At 43.7% G+C, this 21,570-nt stretch overlaps 1 protein-coding gene across 1 annotated transcript in view; it reads left to right on the top strand.

Moving 5' to 3' along the window:
* The window catches only part of Px (MAP7 domain-containg protein plexus), a 109,208-nt gene that overhangs the window by 75,848 nt on the left and 11,790 nt on the right, over positions 1-21,570 (top strand). Inside the window, exons 8-11 of the mRNA XM_076799761.1 lie at positions 13,919-14,169; positions 14,477-14,724; positions 15,430-15,582; positions 16,390-16,535. Of these exons, the coding sequence (XP_076655876.1) occupies positions 13,919-14,169; positions 14,477-14,724; positions 15,430-15,582; positions 16,390-16,535 (798 nt within the window). The remainder of the gene's footprint in view (positions 1-13,918; positions 14,170-14,476; positions 14,725-15,429; positions 15,583-16,389; positions 16,536-21,570) is intronic.

Raw genomic sequence — 21,570 nt, 5'->3', positions numbered from 1 at the left:
TTCCCCTCCCTCCACATACTTGTTTGAACAGCGTCGGATTGAGTTTGTGTCAATTTTTATGTGAACTCGTCCTCTTCGAAATTTGTTTGTATTTTTTTTTTTTTTTTATTGATCCACAATCTCAAATTCACTTTAGGGGTTGATATCGACCCTCGAGAAGTCGATTCTCTCTTCATCTTATTTCACAACTCACTACCCGAAAGAAATATTACGAAAGGATTCGAGAAAACTTCTAACATTGAATTGTCGAACAAGAAGTTAAATTGTTTAGACAATATAACAGCAATGATTGGCCTGCGGATTTTTAATAATAATCTCAATGGATTAAATGTTTTCCAGCGTTTTATATTTCCCTCGTTTTTATTACAAAATCCGCAGCCTAGTATTAATAAATAGTTTTCGAAGGATTCGGAGAAGGAATTGTCAATCATAAAATTAAATTGTTTAGAGAATATAACAGTAATGATTAGCCTGCGGGGATTTTTATGCGAAACAAATTGCACCAATTGCAATTATTAGGAGCAAATACATTGGATCCTCCATCTAATAATTTTAAAAGATTAAATATTTTCCAGCGTTTTGTATTTCCCTCGTTTTTATTACAAAATCCGCAGCCTAGTAATAATAAATGGTTTTCGAAGGATTCGGAGAGGGAATTATCAATCATAAAATTAAATTGTTTAGAAAATATAACAGTAATGATTAGCCTGCGGGGATTTTTATGCGAAATCAATTGCACCAATTGCCGGAAGCAAATAAATTTCATCCAATAATTTTAATAGATTAAATATTTTCCAGCGTTTTGTATTTCCCTCGTTTGTATTATAAAATCCGGAGCCTAGTAATAATAAATGGTTTTCGAAGGATTCGGAGAAGGGACAGGGTGGAAATTTTCGTCGAGATAACCGAGCCGGTCGAGAAGAGAGTCGTAGCTCTGCGAAGCTCGTGGCACCCTTACGAGTCCCTTGACATTTTGCCAAGCACCCCCATTGAATCACCATATAAACGACTCGGGGGCCCCGCGAGCTCAACCCCTGGCCTGATCCGCCCCAACCTCAAATATACGTTTCATTTTAGTACGGTCGTAGCCGTGGCACTCTACAGTCATCATGGGCGTCGAAATTCCGCCCCTGTATATGGGGGCCATGACGCGTGTTCGAGGCTTGTCAGGCTTGGCGATTCCGATCGCGTAAAACGCCGTATAAAACGGGCCGCGATCGAAATAATAGAAAACAAGGGTGTGCAGGGAAAACACCCCCACTTTTTTTAGTTTTATTCCGAACTGTTGCTTCTCGAGAAAAATCCGAACGAGAACTACGGCGGAGCCAGCAAAATTATTTCAACACTAAATTTCCGATTACTGCTCGAAACGTGGTAACATTTGAACTACGACAATCTCGATAAAAAAAAAAGTAGTACAGGAGTAAACGTGGACTCATTTTAAAGCTTGAAGCCTCTACTTTCGCTCACTATAATTAATTTTCCTGCAAAATATTTTTACGTGGCCTAGCAGTTGAAAAATTGAGGACACGTTTTCGGTAGATTTATGCCTCGCTTCATCCCCTTTTACAAGATGCAACAATTTTTAATGGAAAAATTCATGTCAGCCTGAAAAAGTGAAGGCTTCGAGCTTTAAAATATGCCGGAGTTCATGTTAGTACGATTTTGTTTTCACGGAACGATCACAGTGCAAAATCGAAAATTCCTCGAGAATGGGAAATTTAATACTTTTCACGAAGAAATTATTTTGTGAATGAATATCGTTTCGTGGACAAAGCGGTAAATGAGGATTGCAGATTGTGAGCGTTGGAAAAGTTGGGTAGACAGTCCCGAAAGTATCAGAACGTCCGATGATCGCATACGCGGGCCAACATTCCGATTACGACCTCGAATAAATAAGAAATACGCGGGCGGGAAGACCGGGGAGGGATGGAAAATCGAAACGGCGACGCCAATGCGGCTCGATCTGCTCACCCTCGATGGCAGCGACGGGTCGAAGGGTGCCTCTGGGATTTCGCTTCGACGCTCTCTGTTCGTTCGTAAGGTGCTTCGGAATTTCCATATTAATTCGTTAGATCGCGGAACGTGACGGGAATCCACGATTTAATAACGTTTTGCCCGCGGTTCGCCGACGCTCGCGACTATCACGACCTCGGTGGCATCCCCGAACAATCCGGGGCCGACTATAGTAAGAGGAAAAATGGAAATTTTATGCCGTCGAGGTGCGAGAATATTCGCGACCGAACGATTTCACGGAAACCGATTCGAAGGCTGCTTCGAGACGATTTATTTTCTCACTTGACCTTGAGTGACCTTGAATGACCGGTTAAGTCATTGTGTTCGTCTCCAAACTGTCAGAATGTAAATACAAAAAAAAAAAACCATACCGTTCCATTTTAAAAAACAGGGTTGACCTTTGTATAACCTTGACGGGGCCCCACCCTTAAAAAATTAGTAACATCAATGAAACATTCAACAAGTTATTCACAATACAACATTCAGAAACAAGTTATTCGGGTGACCTTTGAGTGCCCCAGCCTGTATGAGTACAGTCTTCACTCGATACAGTGAATTCTCGATATATGTCAACAACATGGGTCTTGTCAGCGTCGTGTGTCGTCCAGGAGACATAACCGAGCCGTGTTATGTTTACGGACGTCACCAATATCGTTTACGGATGTCACGGGATGTACCCCGCGGTAGTGGGGATTATTCCGCGACATTTATCATGCAGGTCTTGCCGACATATATAGAGAAATCACTGTATATGTCCCAAACATGTAACCTATAACGGGACCGTTTATTTTGAGATTGGTACAGGTCCCTTTTTTGTTAATGCAAAAAAAAAATACAAATATACAAACTATGTGATATGCCAGTTAAAAAAAAATGGACTTACACCACTTTGAAAATAAACAATTGTCCTAGAACTATCCCTATTAAGGGGCTTTTTCTACGTTCGGCAGTGTATCAAAGAATAGTATCTCCTGGCCGATATATGTCGGAGGCTAGACCCGTGTTGTGGACATATATCGAGTAAACACTGTGTAATGAAATTATGAAGCTTTTTCCAGGGGATGTATGTCCTGGCCGATATATGTCCGTGGCTAGACCCGTGTTGTGGACAATTATCGAGTAAACACTGTGTAATGAAATTATGAAGCTTCTTCCAGGGGAAGTATCTCCTGGCCGATATATGTCCGTGGCTAGACCCGTGTTGTGGACATATTATGAAGCTTCTTCCAGGGGAATTATCTCCTGGCCGATATATGTCGGAGGCTAGACCCGTGTTGTGGACATGTATCGAGTAAACACTGTGTAATGAAATTATGAAGCTTCTTTCAGGGGAAGTATCTCCTGGCCGATATATGTCCGTGGCTAGACCCGTGTTGTGGACATATTATGAAGCTTCTTCCAGGGGAATTATCTCCTGGCCGATATATGTCCGTCGCTAGACCCGTGTTTTGGACGTATATCGAGTAAAAGCTGTACTAACCGTTCGGAGGAAAAATTGAAAACTAAAAATTCGGTGCTTAAGTGGAAGCGAAAATTTGTAGAGAGGTTCGGATCGCCCGCAGAGTTTTTGGCGGCGGGGGTGGTATCGAAAGCGGGTCGGTTTTGCGGGCGATCGGTGGAGTGGCAGTGGAAACCGTTGGCAGCGCAGACGCGCGGTGCACAGTGTGGTCGCGAACAATCACCGTTGAACGGTTGGCTCGGTTGTCCATGTTCCCCGTTGCATCCCCTCTGGTCGACAACCACTCATCGCCACCCCGTCCCCCATATTTTTCTGCCGCGAGGTGGGCGCGTGTAAATTGCAGCCTCTACAAAGGGTTGCCACACGCAGTTAGATCAACATCTGTCGCACGCTCGGCCACGGCTATAGCCTGTATAACGCTGCGCTATAGCGCGCAGGATGATGCTATCTCTCTCTCTCTCTCTCTCCAATCGATTCGTCGGGTGTCCCGTTCGAATCGAGGCCGAAAGGATCGGAGGACAGTGTTACCGTGGAACCGAGGTTGTTCCTCTGTTAGCGATCGCCGGCTGTCACCAGTGTGTCCAAGCAAATAAAACTGCGGGACACGCGTCCTTTTATTCGGACCGCGGTCAAATCCTATTGGGAAGTCGAACAATTGATTCGGCCGATCGGCTCCGCGTTTACCTCGACTCTAACCGCCGTGTTCCCACCCCCTCCCCCGATATCGATAACCCGTTGCACCCCCGCTATCCAAACAAACGGTTCACCCTTTCTCTTTTCGAGCGTTTCTCCTCCGACCCCGATATTTTTCTCAGTTTCAGATCAGAAATTACCGAACGCGATGCCGATACGGAAACCGGTCCCTGTCATTTTCCTCGCGACTCGATTCGAAATTGCAGATCGGTAGGTGTATCGGCGTCGCGTGCTCTCCAGTATCCGCGACTAGTAGAATAGGCCTGTCGCGGTCAGACGCTCCTGAAAAATTCTCCTGGAGACCTTCATGCAAGAACAGGGTGATCTGTAATTATTAATTTACTATCTTTTAATTATTATTTTACTGTAATTTTATGCATTTGTCACAGAAATTACCAGGTGTAATTTAAAACGATAGAAAGCTTAGAAGAATTTAACACTATAGATTCACGGAACATTAAAAGTGACTATTTTCCATTACTTTGTGAAAATAACTAGAGTGCATCTGTCCAAATTTTTAGCCACTTTTTAAATAGTATACACCAGCAGAAATAAACTTTTTGAACAATCCCTCATGGGTGCATCTTTGCAATCTTGATAATCGTAAATTAAAAATATCAGAAGCCGCTAAAATAAACTTCTATTTCACTATAGTTTGTTATAAATTATAACAGCGGATTAGACTGCGGATTTTGTGCATTTATGACAAAAATCAACAGGTGTAATTTTAAATAGCAAAAATATTAGAAAAATTGTAACATACCATATTATTTTCAATCTGCTAAACATAAGAAGAAACAAAGTAAACGTCTATTTCACTATAGTTCGTTGCAATTGAGGGAAACAATTTTATATTTTGCATAAAGATCAGCAGTCCAGTAATTACAAATAGCCGAACAAGTATAACAATTCCTTCCCCCCTTGGACGATTCGAATAAAGCGGGAATAATAATATCGACGTTCCTAAATTCTTTTAACACGTTCGCGTAATCGATCGCGTTCGAGCTCGTTTGCGAGAGAGCGGTGTGGTGCGTGACAACGGTGTGGTCGGGGGCGTAAATAAAATATCAGTAGAAAAATGTGTAGGTCGGTTTTGCCGGCGGGCAACGGGCCGGGCGAGCACGCGTAAGCCGCGCGCATGAATTATCGCGCGTTTCGGCACGCCGGGGATGAAGAGGGGGTGAGGGGTGGGGGTCGTGTGCACCATAGTCGTTTTAATTCGGCTCGATTTCCCGCGGACGGGGTCTCGCGACCCTTTTCCAATTTGCCGGCGGCGGTCCTTCCGGCATTGATTTTTCACGCGAAACTCGACTTCCCGTTGGACACGACGCCTGTCCCGAACGGTTAGGCGAACTCGTGGGGATTAACCCTTGACAAACCCTGCTGCTCGCTTCTGTGACCGCTGCTCTCCGACCGGGGCCCCGTTCGACAGACTCTCGAAAGCCTCCGCGCGTTGCGTCGACATCTCGACCGGGTTCGTGCCGACAACAATTTGGTTACAGTAACAAAAATTGTTATTGTACCGATATATGTGGACCAGATGTGTATCAACGTGTTTGTCGCGTTTTTCTGAGTGAAACGAGCCCAAACACGACACAGTTCGGAGCATGTTCCGTGTCACGCATCGGCACCACCTCGATTATGCGAACCAAATTTCCGGTTCAACGAGGAGATGTTTTTTCATACTCATGTTCCATGTAAATTGATCTAAACATGCATCTATATTTTCCATTATACAAACCCGTTTTCTCTATTATACGTGATCTTGTTTCGTTGATCACTTCGCATAATCGAGGCTCCACTGAATCGTGCATCATGGGAGCAAAAGTGCTCCGAATTGTGTCGTGTTTGGACTCGTTTCAATCAGAAAAATGCGAGGAATAAGTTGCTAGAAATTTCGCTAAAAAATTGTGAAAATTATGGGAGCCGCCATGAGGGTTGGTCGACAATCCGATGATATCCCCGACTGAAGAGAAGGGAATCGACCGCACATCCGACGATGCCTTTGATCTCTGTTTCCCAGAAAGGGAACGCATAATTTGCCGCGGTGTAGCGTCGATAACCACGGAAAGAAGAGAGAAATCGAGAGAGAGAGAGAGAGAGAGAGAGAGAGAGAGAGAGAGAGAGAGAGAGAGAGAGAGAGAGAGAGAGAGAGAGAGAGAGAGAGAGAGAGAGAGAAGGGAGAGAGACAGGGAGAGAAAAATGATGGCGTGTCGCTCGATCCGCCGACAGGCATTAATTATTTCCCACGATCGCGGCGGAATATAAATTGCAGTTTTTAATCCGGCGCGAACGGGACGATACGGCAATAACTCCGGGACGGTGTCTGGCTAATTACAAATTGCCTCGCGCCGATATTTCCCGGCTTCCCGCGCGACTTGACGCTTCGTCGTCGTCGTTGCAGCAAACTGCGGCAAGCTTTCGCCGGGAGAGCTTGCATTATTCGCGCTCGTAGCTTCTCCGGCTTCGCGATTACGTTCTCTCTCTCTCTCTCTCTCTCTCTCTCTCTCTCTCTCTCTCTCTCTCTCTCTCCCTCTTATGCTGTCGGTCCGACGTCGCGCGTGCACCGCACGCGCTCTCCTCTCGCTCGATCGGCAAGAGGAAAACGCGGGGGCCTTTGATCTTCGAAAGCTCTTTGCCGCGCTCGATACGAATCTCGGATTCCGCGGGGAGAAACCAGATGAAAAGAGTAAGCGGTTCGGAAGAACTTTCGAGCACGCGATCTCTATCGGCAAGACGTCGGACCAACCCCATTTCACGTTACGCCACCCCTTAGACCACCCTCTTTCCCCCACACACTCTCTCTCTCTCTCTCTTTTTCTTTCCTTCCTTCCTTCTGATGCTACCTACCCTCTATTCGTTTTTTCGATTCTGGAAATCAAGCGTCAGAGACGCGACGGCATCCGGGCGAGCCTTTGTCTGCCATCGGCAAACTAGATTTGAAATAAGTGCCGGGCTCTTTATGCGAGATGTCTCCCGATCGGAGGAAGATTTCTCCCAAACGAGGGATTTTTACCCCCCTGGAACCGCAAATGTTAACGGGCCGGTCTGGTGTTAAACATTTTCTTCTGCCCCCTGCACTATGAAATATTTTACGACCGCAGTGATTACAATTTCTTTGTAATTGAACTCTGAAATTCTTAAATTTGTACTTAACTCTGTTCTCCATTTTTCTCCGAACAAAATACAGTCAAACCTGTTTTTGTGCGGTCCTTTTCTATGCGATCCCTTTTTTGTGCGATTTGTTTTGTGCAATTTTTTGTATTGATGTTGTAAAACATTATTTGTTATAGCTATTTATGAAGTTTCTGAATATTTTCTGTTTGTACGGTTTCTTTTATGCGGTCCCTATCTACCGCGCAAAAACAGGTTTGACTGTATCACAAAATGGTAGAATTATTCGCCATTTTTGAGACGGCCTTTCATCTGTATGAGAATATTCGCCACCTTCGGTGGAGAATTATTCGGAAATGAATAATTTTGTTTTCACTCTTGAATTAGAAGGTATTATCTATAATACAGCGCAGAATTTTTAATTAATCATTTATAGAATCGACGTCAGATCAAAACAAAAATTACAGTTCATACTGATTCTGTTCCGGTGTCTGGATTAACACTGAACCTGCCGAGCCTTAAAAGTGACTAATACACGTTGTCTTCTAAAAATGACGAGATTGAATTTATATAATCCCTAATCTTTAATCTAAATATAATTATTTAATCATTTCCCACGAAAGCATCTACAATGTCAGTCATTGTAAAATAAAAAATCTGGAACTGTCATTTCGACCGGCGGTGACGGGTTTAGTGTTCAACAAGAATGTTTTGCGTAGAGCTTCTCGGTTGATAGGATAAAAATCGCCGTGAGAGAATGATCGAAATAATGATTATTCAACGGCTTTATTCGAAGACCGCCGGTGCCTGGTCTGGGACAACATCCGAGTCTGGTCCTGCGCGTGTGCGAGACAGCTCTTCGGTTGAAACGAGAAAATAACCGTAGGAGAGAAGGAGAGAGAGAGAGAGAGGGGGGGGGTGAGAGAGGGAGCAGAAGAGAGTAGAATACCCGATGGCTCAGTGGGCTCGGTGATTCCGAGGATGGTTTTCACCCTCCATTCAATTCCTCGTCAGCGGAGCGCACACACCTTTGCTTCCTCTCGACCGACACGCGATTACCTCCCTCCGTGTCGCGTCTCTCCCTCTCTCTCTCTCTCTCTCTCTCTCTCTCTCTCTCTCTCTCCGACTCTCTGTCATCCCCTTTCCACTCTCCGCCTCCCTCCAAGCAGGGTAGGAGACAGAGAAGACCACCGTCACCCGTTTCCACCCTCTCGAAACGCACGACTTCGGCACCCGATGTCTTTTCATCCGTATTCCCGGCGCTCCTTTCTCCGCCGTCATCTTAATAACCTCTCTTTTTGTTTCCCGACCCTCCAGTCTGTCCTACCCCTCGCCCCTCGCCGGGGGTAAGAACAAATAGGGGTGGAGAGAACCAGCGACGGTATCGCGGGAACACAATCGGGATTCGAAATAAATTCCGCGTGGAAATCACGTTTCGAGACCGGTATCTCGCGTTTTCATCCCTTACGCGGTTCGATTTTTTCCCCTGCGGTACACCGACCGAAGCGAATCATCGAATTTATTATTGAATATTTTCATTCTTTATGATTTTTAAATTTACCACTAAACCTACCACCACCAATCAAAATGAACGGTTCCAGATTTTTTGTTTCACAATTATTGAAATAATAAAAATTATTTCATAAGAAATGATTGCGTAGACATCTTTAGTAGAGCATGTATCACAGTAGGAGCCGCACAAAGTATAAATAAAATCAATCTTGTCGTTTTTATGAGGGAACATGTGCTAGGTACTTTTAAGTCTCGGTAGGTTTAGTGTTAAAATGGATACAATACACCGTACAATACCTAACAGTTTTAGTAATTGATTGAACACAGATTTAATAATGCTAGCAATATTTTGAACAATTTTTTGAGAGCGACCACTCGAGTGCTGAGGGTTAATAAATTGAACACGGGGTATATCGACATTCTTAACTTCATTTAATGTGTGTACTCTTTAACACTGACCCGAAATTTTTCAATTTACAATTATTAAGAGTGAAAAATTCTGCAGAATTCTGCGCTTGTGAAGAATTGTTCAATAGATTCGTTTCTTTGAGCACATATTGTAATACAAATGGTTGAAAATCTAAATAGCCACAATTTTGTTATTTTTAGTAAACCTAGTATTAAAAACGCGTAACAATCCCTTTTTGTCACAAACGCATAAAATTCGCAGTCGCCTATCGATTAAATGCGACTGCATAAGTCGCGAGGGGGTGAGTTAGCCTCAGGTGGGTTAGATCTTTTAATCCACGTTATGCAAGCATGATTAGCGTCTAACCCCCCGTATATCTGAACAATTAGTCGGGAATTTTGAAAATCGCCCCATGGGAAATCCTCCCCCAACTGCCAAGAAATCAGAAACAAATTGCAGACACCTACCCTTATCGTGCTGATTCGATTCTGTAGCTTGGAGGCATCGTTCCCCAGCGATTTTCCCCATCGAATCGAAAAGTCGATGGTCAACGTGTCATCCCCGTTAAGGGTTGCCTAGCTAGGATGTTCCCCTCGAAACAGAGATTGTCCCCCGTTGAACAATCGAAGAGAGCCAGCCCCCGTGCTCGGCGAAAGCGCGAGAAAGTGCGTAGACGACGAGTCTCTCTCTCTCTCTCTCTCTCTCTCTCTCTCTCGCGAACGACGAAGGGCGCAACGAGGCAGTGTTGGAGGGATGAGGTGGAAGGGATGGCGAAGGGATGGCGACATTCGCCAACGCGAACGACCAAGCAAGGGAGGGTTGACTCGACGTCGGAAGCACAAGGATTCCACCGGCGAGTGGAAAGGGTGCAACCGGGGGTGGTGTTAAGCGGCTTACAGTCTGTTACCATGGTAACGCCACACCACTAAGACAGGAAGAGCCTGAATCCAGACCACCACAGTCCCCGTGACCCCTTCCACCACCACCCCTCCTGCGCGGGGGGTGGATAGGGGGTGGATAGCTGCTCCTGCATCCCCGTGGAAGAACGAGGGGGAGAAGCCAGCGAGCGAGCGATACCGGAGAGCGAGGCAACCACGGCTAAAGAGGGAAGGATTACGCCACTAACTCTGTTTTTACACTAAAGTGTTTTCACCGAGCTCGTCCTCCTGTATATACGTCCTACTGTATTACGTACAGGGTGTCCCGAACCACCCGGACCGAGCTAAGGGATGATTCCGCTAAAAAAGAAAAAAATATTCAGTTTCCCCAGTCGCTGTATCGTGGAACAATATCTTGGACAAAAATGAACGACCTATGGCAAAAGTAGAGGCTCCAGGCTTGAAAATGAGTCCAATTACATTGTCGTACTATTTTTTTAAACAAAATTATAACTGTTCAAACGTCGTCAAGAATTTTCTCAAAACTGGAAGTTCAGTGTCCTCGTTTCCCCATCTGTCACAAGACGGAAAAATTTGTTATGGACAAATTAGTGATAGTTTGTGAAAGTATAGGTTTCAGGCTTTAATATAAGCCCAAGATTATGTTCATACGATTTTTTTCCACCAAGTTATAACGGTTCAAACATCGTCAAACATTTGTCGTAAACAGGGAATTTAGTATTCGACTATTTTTCGGGATCAAGTTCCCACGCACAATTATTTATTTTAGGAATTTTTCGAAATCCGATTCAAATATAATATTGCTAGGAATATACCAAGATATTTTGACAATGTTTACGGTGTTGAATGGGACACCCTGTGCGCAAAGATTGCTCCGTAACGCGTGACGAGAACGGGACGCCCGTTGAGTTCCGCGTCCGAAACTAACAAGGGGTGTTAACCACCTGGCCCCCTTCAATTTTGGAACTTAGGGGAGTGCTCTACACGACAAACGAGCTTTTGTGTCGTGACTCGCGCCCGGCTGAAAAATTCAATTTAGAAATGGGAATTTGAATCGGTCCAGAAACGGCTGTCAACCCTCTCCAACCCCCTACGAATTTTCGCAAAATTGTCGAACGTATAGAACGCCACGAGCCTCGACCAACAAAGACGACATAATAATTGTGCTGTACACGGGCCTTAGACAAGGGGTTAACGAGCGTCGACCTTGCTACCCCTCCCCCTGTCTGCTGGTAAAAAATTCGGACGGGTTTTTCGGGAAAAATTACATCGACCACCCCCACGCCGTTTCCTCCCCGAGTGGCAAACTTTCGAGTAGGCCACGGTTCCCCGGGCCAAATGAAGTTTGTTCGAAATTCTGCTCACGGGGGTGGGAAATCGGGATTCGTTAATGCCAAAAAATACTGCAGGAGAGAAGGATTTTTTCCAGTCACTTACGGTAATCCGTGAACCGTGAGTCTTTAATCAAAGTGAAAATCGATTCTAACCAGAATAAATGCATAAAATTTGCAGTACAAATCGCGAATCGATTCCATCGAGAGAGCAAAACCCTTTCAGCGATTTCAGTGATCGCAAAACGAAAAGTCCGTAGCGTCAAACGATTCCGGAGGAGCCAGCGAATCTTTGTAGGGGATCGTGAAAAATCTGTAAGGCGAGGGGTGGCAGAAAAAATGAAACGCCACGAAATTCGGGACTGCTGCCCCCGAGTACGAGTGCGCCCACCGAATTCTCGAGCGTCGTAAATTCTCCGTGCAATATGCACGCATTACGCCCGCCGTCGAGATTCACGCCTTTCGAATCTACAGGGTGTGTCTTCGAGAAACGGGGTTCAAAACCACCCTCGAATATTCATTACATACCGCGAGGGGAAACGTTCGAGTGAGTTTCAACCCTCCAGCCATATCTTGAAGAGAAAAGCGATTTCTGAGCTATTCTCGCGCAGAGAATTTCGAAAAAATTCCAGCAGATTTCTCGAATTGGAGACTGCAGTTTACAATTTTTCCAGATTTTTAAGTCCAAAATTCCATGTTTGAAAAATCGAAATCATAGAACATGCTACTACCGGTACTACTACTTAGAGGTACAGGGAGGGGAGGGAACCGATTTGCATCTGCGCTATTCTCGGGCAGAAAATTTTGGAAAAATTGTAACAGGTTTCTGACATTAGGGTCTGCAATCTACAATTTTTCCAGATTTTTAACTCCAAAACTCCGTATTTGAAAAATCGAAATCGCGGATCCTGCTACTACCGGTACCAGTAGTTACATGTACAGGAAGAGGAGGGAACCGATTTGTATCTGCGCTATTCTCGGGCGGAAAATTTCGAAAAAATTGTAACAGGTTTCTGACATTAGGGTCTGCAATCTACAATTTTTCCAGATTTTTAACTCCAAAATTCCATATTTGAAAAATCAAAATCATAGAGCCTGCTGAGTACCGGTTCCAATAGTGTTACATGTACAGGATGAGGAGGGAACCGATTTGTATCTGCGCTATTCTCGGACGGAAAATTTCGAAAAAATTCCAGCAGGTTACTGGCATTGGGGTCTACAATCTACAATTTTTCCAGATTTTTACCTGAAAGATTCCCTGCGTGAGAGTCTATTCTTCGATGAATTTTTTCGTGGAGAGTCGCGAAGATTTTGTATAACCGGAAGCGGGTGCGATGGTAGTCCGATGAAATCCCGAGCCGAGCGTCTAAGCGATTCGATAAGACAAAGATCGTCGTTATCGTGTTCGATAACAGCCCTCGTTCTCGTTTTATCGGGTGCTCGTTGACGCGCAACACCGGATACCGAAAGAAGGAAGACGAAGGAAACAGAGGGTGGGAAGGAGGGTGGGAAGCGAGAGCCAACCTCGAGGATCGTGGCTGCTGACCTTTTACTTAACCCTTCGCGAACCGGCAGCTTCGGATGGACAGGTTCCCTGGGAAATGTTTATTTTATTGCGAAATCACTTCGCCGAATTTACCTCCCCTTTATCATCCCCCAAAGATGCGATTCTTCTCGCAAGAGTTATTCTCCTCGGCACGATGGCCAAGGCTTAATAATAATAATGAGGAAGGCATAATTACCGGATTAGGTTCATCTGTCTATCGAGGCGAGTTTTTTGTCGGTGGTTTCATGGCGCACCCGGTGCAGGTAGCCGTGGGTCGCCACCACCATAAACAGCTGCGCACCATGTGCTGCAGAAAGGGATTTTCTATGAGAAAGTCGTCGCTCTTATAATTTTGTAAACATAAACATTCCCAAGGCTTATAAAACAGTACACGATTGTCTTTCGAGCGGTAAACGTCGTGGGGACACGTGAATCAGTCGTAGTAAACGTACGAAGCACTTTGTTATATCTATTATAAATTATTATTAACCTGCGGACTTTTGTGCAGTGAAAAATTGTGTGCATTAATTGCAAGACGCAGGAGCTCCGTAGACATTTTTTTTAATAATTTGAACGACCTGGAAGTGATACAGTGAGATTTCTAGATTGTTTAAATACTTTCACAGTACGTATTTCATTTAGTCATTTTTGTTGTAACTGCGCGAAGAGAGTGCAATTTAAAACAGAAAAGAGATGAAAATAATTTGAGAATACCTGTTATTCTCAGCTTGGTAAAATTATTAAAGTAAGAATAAACTGTCCATCTTGTTCCAGCCACTTGCGATGAACTTGCAATATTTTTATTTCGCATAAAAGATCCGCAGTATTCTAATCAGTATACTCGATGCATCGAACACACGTCCATGTAAATCATTTTTAGCAGCACTAAAAGCAATTGTTTCCTGTGGATTTTAACGTTTCTTTGAATTCTGATTGCAGGTCTCCAGCCAGCCAGCACCAAAGCGCAACCCACCGCGATCAGCAAGTCCCACAGGCCCAGTTCCGGTGTTTTACCTCAGGGCCATACACCTGGGCCTGGCCCAGGCAGTCAGCAGAACAGCAGAAGCTTCGCCGCCGCGTTGAGGAACCTGGCAAAACAGGCAGGCCCGGCACCTCAGGAAGAAGAACCTCGCGCGAGTCCCAAGAATCGGGCCCCGCCCCCTCTGGTTAGGGGCCCTTCCCCTGCCAAGGTGAGCTCTCAGTCCCCTCTTACAACAATCGAACCCTCGAACGCTTCCGACAGCCTGCGCTATTTCCTCTTCAACTTATTCTATAAAATCACTATAGGCAGACTAAAAATGAACTTAGGCTGAACCGTAGTTTCAAGTATGTTTGTCAGTAAAATCGAGTAGAAATTGATAATAAAAATTTGAAGATCAATCTATGGTATCGATGTGGTCCAATAGGTTGTCGGAATCGCGTCCAGGCCCTCCAGGATTGAATTTACAACTTGAAGAGAGTTTTGTCACTAACCGTGGTTTGTCGTTTGGATTTTAGGAGCGGTCCACCCACGAGAGAAGACCCGAAGAGATTCCCTCGTTGTACACGACCGCGAGACCCGCCGACACCAGCAAACATAGCGTGACAGCCGCAGCTTCCGATTTGCTGGCCCGTTCCGGTTTCCAGCCGTATCGGCCCGAACACCATCCGGCCCATGCTCCACCGGCTTTTGCCCTGGATCCTGCGGCCTACAGTCCCTATCACCATGGTCTCTACCCACCGCCACACCTCCAACACGCTTATAGGTATGTTCCAATTTGGAAATCCTCCTACCATGGAAAACCGTCGCTCGAATGCCGAGTACAGTGTTTACTCGATATATGTCCAAAACGCGGGTCTAGCCACGGACGTAAATCGTCCAGGAGATTCTTCGACCTATTCGCGGCCATGCCTCGGCGACATATATAGAGAATTCGCTGTATCTCAGACAGTTTATTTCATTAAACGATTACAGTTCAGTCACAAGTATTATTCATTGGTAAAGAAATTTGAACCTTAATAGTTCAGTTCACTTTGGAACGAATGATGTTCATATTAATATTGCGACTAGACTACGGATAATCGTGCAAAAATATTGCGAGAAATAGGAGCTGCATGAATATGTATTTCCTTCACCAATGTTATTAAGCGACAAGCAATACAATCATGCTTCTTAGCACTAAACCTACCAAGCACAAAATATGTAAAAGTGAAACCCTTTGAAAGTTCTCCCTTCTCATAGTAGGGGGAAGGTTGAATTTACAATACCTAAGCTTTGTACGATTTTCGTCATAATATCTGCTTAAATAAAGAAGTCAATTCAGTAATTTCCTATAATTTTCTAATTTTCAACCGGTCATTTTGACCTTGGTAGGTTTAGTGTCAAGTCGTCCGATAAATTCGATATCGCGATTTACTTGATTCTCTGGACATGGTTGAATAACACCGCTTCTTCTATTACCGATTCACAGATTAGAGGAACAGTTGTATCTGGAACGGTGTGGAATGCTGAGACCGCCATTGTTCCCCGGGCTACCTTCGTACCCGCTGTACGGGCTAAGATACAGCCCGGACATGCTACCGCCCGCGTCCCTTGGACTGATGTCTCCCGTGATGCACGAACGGTAAGTGGGAGAAGCGAAGATGTTGGTTGCATTCGCCTGGAATTAGGAGACAACCCATTAACTCGCTACCAATGGAACAGCTATGCAACGCTCGCTGCGAAATGTCTCGCTGTCACTGTCAAAAACAGCATATACCAGCTCTCTCCGACGACTATACCCCTGCATCATGGCATAGAATAATTGAAAATCTCTTTTGGAAACTCCACTTTTCATAAGAGACTCGAAAATATACAAAGTATTGCTATGGAGGTCTAGGTTTGTACATAAGGGTTGATGAATTATGTGTCGTTGTTAGACTGCAGATTCTATTAGAATTCGGAAATATTATCACTAGAGTGCGGATATATATGCAAAATAATATTTATTTTTGTCAATTACGAGGTAATTTGTTTCCTCCATCAATTCTCTTAGCACTGTTCGATTCTTTTAATAATTCCTATCCATTTTTGTCATAAACGCATCCGTAAAGATTACAGTATTCTCGGCTTATTAAAATCAATAAAAGGGAAATACATTTCTGTTTAACTTCTGTATCCCCTACAATTAATTCGTAATATTTTTAATTTGTACAAAAATGCAAAGTCTAATTCCTTATTTAAGGGAGAAAAGCTAGAAAACTAGGAATGGAATTTTTAAATTAATAAGGGAAAGAAGAGAGCTAGAAAAATTGGAACAAAGGCGAGCAGGGGGTTGTCAAATTGAATTTTCTCAGGGCGAGTGCAGCCAATTCTTTTTCGGGCCCGGTCGGGCCCTCGATGCGTACCGTTTGTTCGGCGTTGTATTGAACAATATGATTCCGGTTTTCAGGCTGAAACTGGAGGAGGAGCATCGGTTAAGGCAAGCACGGGAACAAGCCGCGCTGCGCGACGAGGAGGAGAGGAGAAGAGCGGCGCGAACTTCCGCACCTGCAGCCCCGGTACCCGCGCCCGCACCTGCATCTGCCGATACTGCAGGTGAGCGAGTCGCTCCACCCCCCACTGCCTTTCATTAAAAAGAAAGCATCGATTTGCCCGAGCGATCGCGAGACTCTGTCCCGCAGGTTCGCTTTTCTCGCGCGCGTCAAACGATTATCCATTTTTCCTCTGACACACCCCCCACCCCTCTTTACTTCTCTTGTTTCAAATATTTGCGAGCGTGTGCCTGCGTATCGCGAGAAAACGTCCAACTCACCCCACCTGAATCACATCCTCTTTCCAGGCAATACCTTTGTCCCTTCGTTCCTTAATTCCCTTCATCCCGTTGGTCTCCTCTTCGTCCTTTCCTTCCTTTTTTCTCCCTACGCGGCACAGACGTTTCTCGTTTTCACCTCCTTTGTGTCTCGTTTTAGTTGAATCTCTCGGTCTACGGACTACAAACCTCTATAGCGTGGGTTGAGAAAGTGCTCGCTACCTTTCGATTGTCAGTGACTGCGACAGATTTTCGTGGAGATGGTTGTGCTCGCGAGTTTCGAAGCTGTTTTATCCGAATTGTTGTCGAGGGACTATGTACAGTGTTTACTCGATATATGTCCAAAACACGGGTCTAGCCAGGGACATGTACAGGACAGGAGATACTATTCTTTGATCCACGTCGAACGTAGAATAGAACAGCGAAGTGGCCTCGGTTCATGGCTCCTCACGGGGTATACCCCGCGGTAGTGGGGATAGTTCTGGGACTTTTATCGGCTAGGCATTTGGGACATATATAGAGTAAACATTGTATTGTCTTTTTCAGATGTTTAGCACATCCTTGGATTTGTCAGTGTGTTGACACATTATTTACCGGCGATTGTTTCACAATTTTTGAAAGCCTACGGGTCCATGGCTGAGGATTTTTTAATGAATCTTTTGTGACAATAGCAATTTCAATCGTGAACCAAGTCAGCCTCGGTAGCGTGATCGTTCCGTTTGGTATTATGTAAAACATTTTTGAGCATCCTTTAGGTCTATCCAAATTTCTTGGCATTTTTTAAAAATATATACCCAAAGAAATACATTTGTTAAATTTTGTAAACCAAAAATATTAGAACGCTCCATTTTGACGAGGAGAAGAATGAATTTAGAACTGTTCTTATTTTCAACCTAATAAACTTATTGAGAAGGGAAGTCAATTGTTAGTTTGCTCGAGTTTGTTGCAATTGAGGCAGAGAATTTTTATTTTGCACAAAGAATTGCAGTCTAATAGTTATAGCAATTTCCCTTAGAAAATATGGCTCGGTCACTGTAATCGAGGGGGTGCGAACACTTTTGCGAACCACGAGGGAAGATCGGTAAGTAATCGACGCCGATTTCTATGCAACACTTCTCAATTGTTTATCTCCGGCCACTCTAAAAATGTTGCTGTATTCGGTTGGGTGCCACACACCTGCGTTACAAGGGAGAAACCACCCCCCTTTACATTCCCATAACTCGCGAAAAATATTGAGAGAAAATCCGACGCCTGAGTATTTGTTCCACCAAAAATCGAATTCCTCCCTTTTGAAGGGATTGTTTATTTTTTCAGACGAATAAATTCTAAATCCAACGATGCACGGTGTTTGCAAAATCTGAAATTTTCTGTGCTCCGTTCGAAGGTGGTTTCTTTAATGCTAACACGTTGACTGCCACAATGTTCACAGAGAAATTATTCCAAATATTGAAAACAAGAGAAGAATATCTAAAAAGCTTCGAACAACGTAAGTAATTGAACGATTATTACGATAGTGTCCACCAGTATGAAAAATACTATTGACAAAGATAATCAGATAATCAGATAATCAGATTATTGAGGATCATATTTAATATTATCATATTTTTAAATTACAAAAATTGGAACGGTGGTTCACAACAGTTAACGTGTTAAGCTTTTGCACTCCGAGAGATTAGGCTATAGATATTGCTAGTCGATTTGAAGGTGGTTAGCGAAGGGATGGGAAGGGGTGAAAAATTTGTAAAGAATTTCCCTAGAATTTTCGGAAATAATTCACAACTGCCTTTGAAAGTTTCGAGGACTTTATACAGTTATGTCCAACGTTGGGTCGAAGGAGACCCCGAGAAAACACGCAGGGGTTGCAACAACCCCCAACCGAATACCGCAAAATTCTTTGGTGTCGGTTAAACACTGGGCGTTCTCATTCGAAGCGGTCGATTTTGGGCGATTCAGACAAAACATTCTTCTCTTAAGGCAATACAATGTACTTATTATTAACTTATTATAATTTATATGCAGTATATAATTTTTTACTGCCGTCACGATTCAGTGAACCGAAGCAAAAGAAAGTATTTCTCAACGTAGTCGCAGGAACATTGTTCAGGAAATAAGGATTCAGTCTCTACTCGATAAATGTCCCAAATATCTAGCCTATAATTGTCCCAAAACTATCCCCACTACCGTGGGGTGTACCTCGTGAGGGGTCACGAAGCTCGAGAGGCCTCGGCAACCAATAGGCGAAAGAATAGTTTCTTCTAGCCGATAATTGTCCCTGGCCAGACCCGTGTTTTGAACAGTTATCGAGTAGACACTGTATTTGTATTCTGAGAATTAAATTAACCCGGGGTGCGAATAAGTTAAAATTCGGAAAACTGAGGACTTGTGGGATGATTTAACTTTTCGAAACTCCGATAACGTCGTCTTATGCATTGCTATGTAAAAATTTCGAGATTGAGTTTACTTAGAGTTCTCAAGGTTTTTATTATGTGTACTTGAATAAAAAAGAATATTTATTCAATCATTTCCCGCGGGAAGATCTTTATCGTTTTTAATAATTGCGCACTAAAAAATGTGAAACGGTGATTTGTCAGTGGTAGGTTTAGTGTTAACACTCCGACGGCTGATGCTGGGTCTATTCTGACCCAGAGTATAAAGATGCCAGCCCGAGGGTTAAAGCATTCTACTTCCCGCAAAAATTGATACGATTAGAATATTATATTTTGAAAAAAAGATAAGGTTAAAGTATTATACTTTCCAAAAAAAGTTAGTTAAAATATTCTACTTTTAAACATAAACGATAAGGTTAGAATATTGTACTTTACACGAAGAAAGATAAGTTTAGAATATTCTTCTTTCCAAAAAAAGTTAAAGTTAAAATATTCTACTTTCCAAAAAAAAAAAAAGATATGGTTAGAATATTATACTTTAAAAAAAAAATTAAGGTTAAAATATTCTACTTTCCAAAAAGAAGATAAGGTTAGAATATTCTTCTTTCCAAAAAAAGTTAAAGTTAAAATGTTCTACTTAAGAAAAAAAAAAGATAATGTCAGAATATTATACTTTCTAAAAAAAGTTAAAATTAAAATACTTTCAAAAAAAAAAAAGATAAGGTTAGAATATTCTACTGTCCAAAAAAGGTTAAAGTTAAAGTGTTCTACTTTCAAAAAATAAAAAAAAAAAGGTAAAGTCAGAGCGTTCGGCTTTCCGAAAAGCGTAGGGTCAAAGAGAAAGAATGAGGTCGTCGACCCCTACGAATGGGAACGCCCCCGTGAAGCTTCAAAAACGATTGGTCGGGCGCCCCATAAGAATCGGCGTGCGTGCCGAGCTTCCCCCTATAAAATCGGTTCCACCCCATGTGTTTCGTCGAGCCGTCGACGTTGATCCGTCGGCGACGCAATCGTCAGACAAGCCTGTACTGCGTTCGACGGTCCATCCGCGGTTTTTTTCCGGATGGTCCGGGCGAGGCAAGCGAGGAGAAGTCGTTTTGTAAAATACGAAAAAAAAATACCACACTCGATACACATAAACATACAGCCCTACACGCCCACACACACACACACAACGAAAGAGAGAGAGAGAGAGAAAGGTAGTGAGAGAGACACACGTATACACATCTGACTGTGAATCGAAGATCGACAAACAAAAGAACAATACTACGCTTCTAATTTTAACTTAGATTATAATCGAAGTTCTAGCCGTAACGTAGTCGAACGTTTCTTATCGGAGGAGATTTAGGAATCGATATTTTCTAGCCCAAGCGCACGGTGTCGCCGAACGATCGAGAGACGAATTTCGAGAAAACAAACACGACAAATATGTCCGGCGCGAACCTACACGAACAAACACAAACACACGGTGACACAAAGCTTAGGAGAGAAAAAAAAATCGCTCTATGATGTACACATACTACATAAAAAACCCGAGAGAGCGAGAGTGAGAGAGAGAGAGAGACAAATGTACACAAACGATTTTTGCGTGGCGCAGAGGGTGAGAGAGAGAGAGAGAGAAAGTCGAGCAAATCGAGAACAATCGTGTCACCACAGGTCCTCCGAGATTTCTAATCAAATAGCAGGAAATACACACGAACACACGTACACATACACACAGGTTACTGTTCGACAGCGCGGACCGAAGTCAGACTTATCGGCAGCTGTCTCTGCCAGCATGATCGCGGATGTAAGTCGGCCTTCGGTCGGTCGTCAGACGCCCGTTTTCTCTATCGTTTTGTGTTCAAGGTCGGGCCACGAGGTGATAAACTGATATTACTGATATTACTGATATTCCTTTGTAACGACAGCGGACCCCGTTTATGTACGATGACACGCGCACGACGCCCCGTGTTACGATTAGCAGGGCTTGAAAACTGTTATAGCATCGATCGAGAACGGTCACGGAGTACGTTCAGGCTGAATCGAGTTGTTAGGAAGAACCGGAAGCGTAGAAACGTTAATCATCATCATTTCTTTATGAAACGTTCACCTTTGTGTTACTGACGTTTTTCCGATTAAAATGAGTCCAAACACGACGCCATTCGGATCGATTTTACTCGTTTGATCCGCGATGAGGCGGAGCCTCGATTATCCGAACTGATGGAGAAATATGAGAGTTTGAATGATCGCATAGTTATCTGTGTACTACACCAGATTAAATCTATTATGAAATTAAATTCGGTAAAGCTGAATTGCTCGATGAAATCTATACGAGTCACTGTAGGTCGAACTATACCTTGTTCGGATAATAGAGGTTCTACTAAATCGTGGATTAAACGGGCAAATGTGCTCCGAAGGATGTCATGTTGGGGCTCGTTTTAATCGGCAAAAT

The sequence above is a fragment of the Halictus rubicundus genome, chromosome 13 (genome assembly GCF_050948215.1).
Source record: "Halictus rubicundus isolate RS-2024b chromosome 13, iyHalRubi1_principal, whole genome shotgun sequence".
Classification (NCBI taxonomy): Eukaryota; Metazoa; Arthropoda; class Insecta; order Hymenoptera; family Halictidae; genus Halictus; species Halictus rubicundus.
The sequence above is the reverse complement of the archived record's forward strand: the minus strand, read 5'-3'. Positions and strand labels throughout refer to the sequence as shown.